This window comes from Amblyraja radiata, chromosome 5 (genome assembly GCF_010909765.2).
Source record: "Amblyraja radiata isolate CabotCenter1 chromosome 5, sAmbRad1.1.pri, whole genome shotgun sequence".
Classification (NCBI taxonomy): domain Eukaryota; kingdom Metazoa; phylum Chordata; class Chondrichthyes; order Rajiformes; family Rajidae; genus Amblyraja; species Amblyraja radiata.
In genome coordinates this window covers 31,730,730-31,737,374 of record NC_045960.1, presented here as the reverse complement: position 1 = coordinate 31,737,374, position 6,645 = coordinate 31,730,730, and the positions used below count along the sequence as shown (strand labels likewise).

At 35.2% G+C, this 6,645-nt stretch overlaps 1 protein-coding gene across 5 annotated transcripts in view; it reads right to left on the bottom strand.

Annotated features, from left to right (window-relative positions):
- Positions 1-1,052: 1,052 nt before the first annotated feature.
- Positions 1,053-6,645, bottom strand: part of myb (MYB proto-oncogene, transcription factor) — a 34,890-nt gene continuing 29,297 nt past the window's right edge. For 3 of the 5 annotated variants that reach the window (XM_033020944.1, XM_033020939.1, XM_033020942.1), the window contains 2 exons: positions 4,414-4,530; positions 1,053-2,382 (listed from right to left, as the gene is read on the bottom strand). In XM_033020944.1, the coding sequence (XP_032876835.1) occupies positions 2,269-2,382; positions 4,414-4,530 (231 nt within the window). In that variant the 3' untranslated portion in view covers positions 1,053-2,268. Of the gene's footprint in view, positions 2,383-2,706; positions 2,787-4,413; positions 4,531-6,645 lie in introns of all 5 variants that reach the window. The other 2 variants (XM_033020940.1, XM_033020943.1) reach the window with 1 other exon arrangement.

The following is a 6,645-nucleotide window of genomic DNA, read 5'->3' as shown; positions in this document are numbered from 1 at the left end:
GAACAATGTCTTGTACTTCTGTTGGGGTCTGAAAAAGGGTCCAGACTCAAAACGTCATCTGTCCATTTCTCTCCACAGATGTTGCCTGATCCACTGAGGTCCTCTAGCAGTTTGGTTTTAGCTATTTAGTTTAGTTCCATATCCTCGTTTTTTTCTCCAAAGTACTGCAAATGAGTCCTCTTCAATCGGATGCCTATGTTTAAAAAAAAATTCTATGCAATCTATTGCCACCATTGATGACCATACCAGAAGTTTATCGCTCAATATATGTTATCCCTCTAGTTGTCTCTTGTGTTTTGCCTTTTAAACTTGTAGTTTCTAATTACCAACCTAGTTATTAGAAACAATTGTTTGGCCCCACTTCCTTCATCTAAATTGATTTTGAATGCATCTGAGGAAGATTGGCCTATAGTCATTGCATTTAGAAGAGATACACAGGTCAGAGATTAAAATATTAGGTGTTGTGAGGTGATTTCCTCTTGCAGGAGATTCAGAACCATGATGCATTGACTCATGATAAGCAGTCAGCTGTTTAGGACTGATCTTTAACCTTGTAAATGGAACTCTTTGCACCATAACTCTGACCATGCATTTACTGCATGCTTGTTTTAAAATGTTGTACCTGTGTATATTGTGGACTGTGGTGCTGATTTGGTACCAACTGCACACTTGGATTGCAATGTTTTTTTCATCCAAATCATTGATACATATTTTGAAAAACTAGTGTACATACAAGTTCACAAGTTATAGGAGTAGAATTAGGCCTTTCGGCCCATCGAGTCTAATCCGTCATGCAATCATGGCTGATCTCTGCCTCCTAATCCCATTTTCCTGTCAACCCCCCATAACCCTTGACACCCATTCTAATCAAGAATTTGTCTATCTCTGCCTTAAAAATATCTATTGACGGCCTCCATAGCCCTCTGTGGCAAATTAGTTCCACAGATTATCTACCCTCTTACTAAAGAAGTTCCTCCTCACTTCCTTTCTAAAAGAGCGCCCTTTAATTCTGAGGCTATGACCTCCACGTTTCCAAAATAAACGCACAAATATTTTCAGTAGAAAAACAGTTTATTTTATGTACATGGCAGTTGATATACAACCTTAGTCAAGAAGTAAGTGCAGTTAATTTGCAGCTAGCTGATGGCAAGGCAGCAGATTTTAACAATCACCTATGGTGTTTTAAAACAAAGTGTTTAGTACATGTATGCCAGAGGCACTTGATATGGCAGTATAATATAGCCAAGACTTCTTGCATGAGTTGTTAATTGAATTGAAAGTACATCTGGGCTAGTGCCTTAAATATGAAATGAATGGGACAAAAGTAAAAAAAATTAGTGAATATATCAGTGTTCTCCCACAATACAAAAGGTGCATCATATGCATTTTGTCATTATAAGACAAAATATTCCACTTTCCAAAATGTTTGTATTTGAAAATGCTAGGTTTTAAAAAAAATACTAGCTACCAGTGCATTTTTGATCAGTTAACACCATTTTCTCTGATAACTCCACTGCCCATTTCATGCAGCACGTCTACATGCTAGTCTTTAGCAGCACAACATTATCCATTTGGCATTTACAAAATTAACTTATTGAATAAAATATACATTTTTCATACATAAAACTTTTTTTACATACAGTATCAGTATTATGCAAGCTACACACAAATACACACACACGTGCCCATATATAATATATATATTTATGTGTGTGTGTATGTATATATATATAATATATGGCTCGAATTTAGACCAAAAAAGAGCAAACAAAAACAATACTTCAAACCCAATTTTATATCTTAGAAAGCTTGATTTTTTTTCATCAAATTTGGTTTGTAGTATTGCTATATCTCTATTTTGTCATCAGTGCATTTAATTTAATTTATTAACTTACAGGTTTAAATTATAGCAATCAATCAAGTACTTGCAAAGACTAATTGCTTTATCTGCCAATAATACAAAAGAAATACTGATATGTTCCAATTTGCTTTCCATATTTGTAAATTGTAAGTCAACATTTTTTTGTTAAATAGTTTTTGTAACTTCAAGCATCTTATAAGTAAATCTGATATTTGTCTTTTTGATGGTGGAATATCTGACAAACGTAACCAAAACTTAGTGAAGAATGCATTTTGTGACATTCTGAAATTTTTAAGACAACATTTTTGTAAGATAGATGTACATCAATGGAAATTTAATGAGAAGAAATGTTGATCGTGACTCAACAACAAGTGTTTCAAAACTTCTTAATGCTTAGTTGGAAATGATTACATAACTAATGTTCTAGCAGAGAAGGTGTTCATATATTTCCGTGCTTGCTCAGTTACAATAAGTTGATCTTCAGTTTTCCCGCATGCCACAGCCTCCCAGGTATTAACAAACTGCAAGAAAGACAAAGAATGTAGACTTCATTTGGAAAAGACAAACATTTAAATTAAGTTTAATTTATTTGTTCTAAATTCCAATGATGGGAACTAACAGATACAGGAAAAATAGACTTGACCCATTATAGTTACCTCGATTTTGCATTAATTCTTAATTCTTTTTAATTCAGTAAAAATGTATGTTTTGGTAAATAATGCCATCTCAAAGTATTTAAATTTTCCCCATAAAACATTTTACAGTTAATAAAAAAGGAAAAATATAAAAAAATAACTTAAAAAGAACAATTAAACATCTAATTGTTCCTATTTTGAATTTCTTACTGGCTCTATGGAGTGCTGGAACAGAGTTTCAGCTAACCAGGGTTCCAGGTCCATGGACTTCTCAAATCCAGCTGGGATACCTGAAAATATATTACAGGAGTCCAGCTGCCAGTATTTCACATTCAAGTACAGAATGTACACAATAATTACACCATCATTGTTCTTTTCTGCTCTGGACTAAATTTTAGAGTACAATTGGAGCTTGAATTGGTGAATTTAATATTTGGCTTTCTTTTCCCTATAAAGATGATATAAATCTATTTACAAATTTAGTACCCCTTACTATGCTTGTTAAATAAACTAAATTTTAAACAAGTACCAGAATGGATTGCGTTGCGTCCAGTTACTGAGTATTCTGACAAAGTGTTTCTGTTAATAATAGCAATTCAAGGATTGGTTTTACACCAAGCTTCAATTAATGCATAGCTTGTGTTCAGAAAATGGGAATAAGAATCAGTCAGTATAAAATAATTCCACAAGAAATATGAAGATGGGGCATATTTTCACTTCTACGTGTATGATTTAATTGATAGTTCATGTTTTCTACATGCATATCTTTTGTCAGCTTCACTTGTCAATTTATTATACCTTTGTTATTATGATTTGGAACAAAAGGTAAAAAAAAGTCTATTTTCTAAATTTAGTCTGGCTAATGCAATATTGTAAAATTAATAGATGTACATTCCCTACATTTCATTCATTAAAATTAGGTAGATAACATGAGATGCCAAATTCCCTGCCTAGAACACAAACATAAAATCATCTTTTGCATGTCCCCATAATGCCTATTAACATGAGCCTAATGTTACGAATAGTTCTCTATCCATATATATAATTAAATGTGGTGCCAAATTTTGTTTAATGTTCTGCCTGTCTTTTAATATTTTGCCGTGTCAAAGGGATTAGTATATTATTGTCACGCTTATCAAAACAGTGAAAAACTGCATGGATGGTGAGGCTTTTCACTATATTTCAGTACATATGGCAATATTAAACCAAAACTGATGTGGCAAAATATTAAAATACAGGTGAATATCAAACAAAATTTAGATATTGAATGATTTCGGTAATTTCCAAAACTTAATTAAATAATGTAAAATGATGCCCTAACAAAACAAATTCAGATAGTAACTTGACCACCCTTCCAAGTTTGCAAAACCTCATTGCAGAAATTGAAATCAAACATTTCAGTTAGAGCAATAAATAATTCAGCCCAAGACTGTGAGCTAGGAGTGAAAACACTCAGAAAGGTAATGACAAAAAAACACATTTTAGTTAATTACCACTTTTGATTCATTACATTTTATCTTGACTTTAAACTTTGTAAATGTATGCTTGAATACCTAATATAAAAATTACACCTTATGTTTACATCTCATTGTAAAATTATGGTGATCTTAGCTATTAGATATTTATAGATTAAATTAGTTCCCCATTAATTCATCATGAAGTAACAAATCAAATTATGGAAAATGTCTTGTGAAATTGCAAAACAAAACACATGTTGGATCAGCTGCTTGTATTTTGTAATTTGAAGGATATTCTGAAAGTGTGTTAATGGAGTTTCTGCACTATCACCAGTTTAGTATTGCTACTGTGGGGGAATTTCTCAGAATTCCCACACATTAATGTAAAACAGAACATTTGCACGTGTTGCAAAGCTAAATTATGTGGATGAACATTTGTTGCTTAACATTTTATACATACCTGTAAAGGACTGCTCATTTGCCTGGTCATTTGTACAGTAAATGCTTTGTTAAGGATATCATCTGTCTTCTCTGATACAGGCATCATTAATACAGAACTGGTCAGGAGATTTTGCATCTGAAATGCGAAATATGATCAAAATCAATGGCCACTTACAATGAAGTACATTTTCAAAAAGTAATTGTTTCCTCTTTCGCCATTTTCAGTATCTTTCTCAGGCAAGTGTTATTAAATGCTACACACACTGCAAGATAACCGTCTTTTGGGTCCTTGCAAAATATCTCAATTTCTCAGGAGTCTTATCCAATCAAATTTGCACTTAGCGACATAATGGGATATAAGAGATGACCACATGTTTCAACCCAGTGAAAGATTTTAAGGAGATTCTTAATGGATGCAAAAATTTACGTGCAGAATCAATAAGAAAGGGAATTCTAAAGCTTAGGCAGTGCCAGTCCCATTAAATATGGGAATGATCAAGAATACGAAACCTAAGTATAAAGGTATAACGGAGAGTTACTGGCTTGGAGGCAATTGCAGAATTAAGGAGGGGAAAAGCCATTTATAGATTAATAAAGAAAGAAGGCAAATTTAAAACTGGGTGTTACTTTAGGACCTGTCCCACTTGGGCGTCATTTGCACGTCACACAGGTGGCGTGCGAAGATTTTGTGAATCCCAAAATCCTGGGGCGCCGCGCGCATCACGATGCACGTGTCGTGAAGCGTAAATGATGTTGCGTAAATGACGCCCAAATGGGACAGGCCCTTTAGAGACAATGCGGTACAGCAGGCACAGAGTGATGATAAAAGGGATCGTATATGAGTTACTTAACAGAGATTTGTGTGAGCTCATGTTTGTAGGGGGCTAGAATAAGGGAGACTAACCAGCTGTACAATGAAACACTCAAGCCAAGAGGTAACAATGACATGCATGGGGAATTCAGTGATATGTCAGACAAGCAAGGATTATCGATCCATCTTTCAGAAAATTATCCTACTCAATTGCCTTTTAAGTTCTGCATTTTATTAGATTCTTGACTGTTCCAAGAAGGGAACAATTTCAATGGTAATGTTGTTCCCACTAGTTACCTTTAATGTTGTCCACACTAAGTTATCTTTAAGGCCTGCTGGATCTCTTGGTTGCCAGCCATTTGAATTCCCTTTTCTACTCTCATACTGACCTGACCTGGGCCTCCTCCATTGCCAGAGTGAGGCCACATGCAAACTGTAAGGACAGTACTTCATGTTCTGCTAAAGTAGCTTCCAACCTAAGAATATGAGCATAGAATTCTCCAATATTAAGTAACTAACCTATAAACTCACACCCCACTCTTCCACTCCTTCCGCTCTTCCCTGCGCCCCACTTAGACTTGCACCCATCCCCTTCTCCCTCCCCCCTGCCCATTCCACCTGTATTATTTCCCTTGGGTTTACAATTCGTACCTCTTCAGTTCTTGTCTCACACTTTTTGTCTTTTCATCACTGGCCTTTGTTCAACCATCTGACAATCAAATGCCCCCTCACCTGTACTCATCTATCAATTGCCAGGCTTTGTCCTGCCCCTATTTCATTTCCAGCTTTCTCACCTCACCCCCAGCACCACCAGTCTGAAGAAGGGTCCCAACCTATTCATGTTCTCCAAAGATGTTGCCTAATCCACTGAATTATTCCATTATTTTTGTGTGTAGACAAAAGTGTTGGAGAAACTCAGCGGGTGCGGCAGCATCTATGGAGCGAAGGAAATAGGCAACGTTTCGGGCCGAAACCCTTCTTTTGTGTCTTTGTTTGTAAATTTTCAGTTCCTTTTCTCTCCATATAAAGTGACAACATTCTTTAAGAAAAATGGAAAAAAAAGGAAACAAGGGATAACAATGGCCCAAATATTCTCGTGCTCTCAAATAGATGTGCTAAATAGCACAGCAGTGGATACAGTATAGACATCCTGCACAACCCTATCTCAAGCTAACTGAACTGTAACGAACTTTGTACTGCTATGGTAATTCTATGTGGGTTTGTATTATCGTGGTTTGTTATAATAACTGATAAATTAATGTATTAATAATTGCTGTCAATGATTCTAATGTGCCTGTTCAGGCAAGTAGAGCAAAAGTTGGATAACACATCATTTTGGCAAAGACACCAAATGTCAGAGATTTCAACTTTTGGGCCTCATCTGCAATGTCCCAATTCAGTATCCTGTTGAAAACCAATGAGAAATAGCACTTGGTTGGA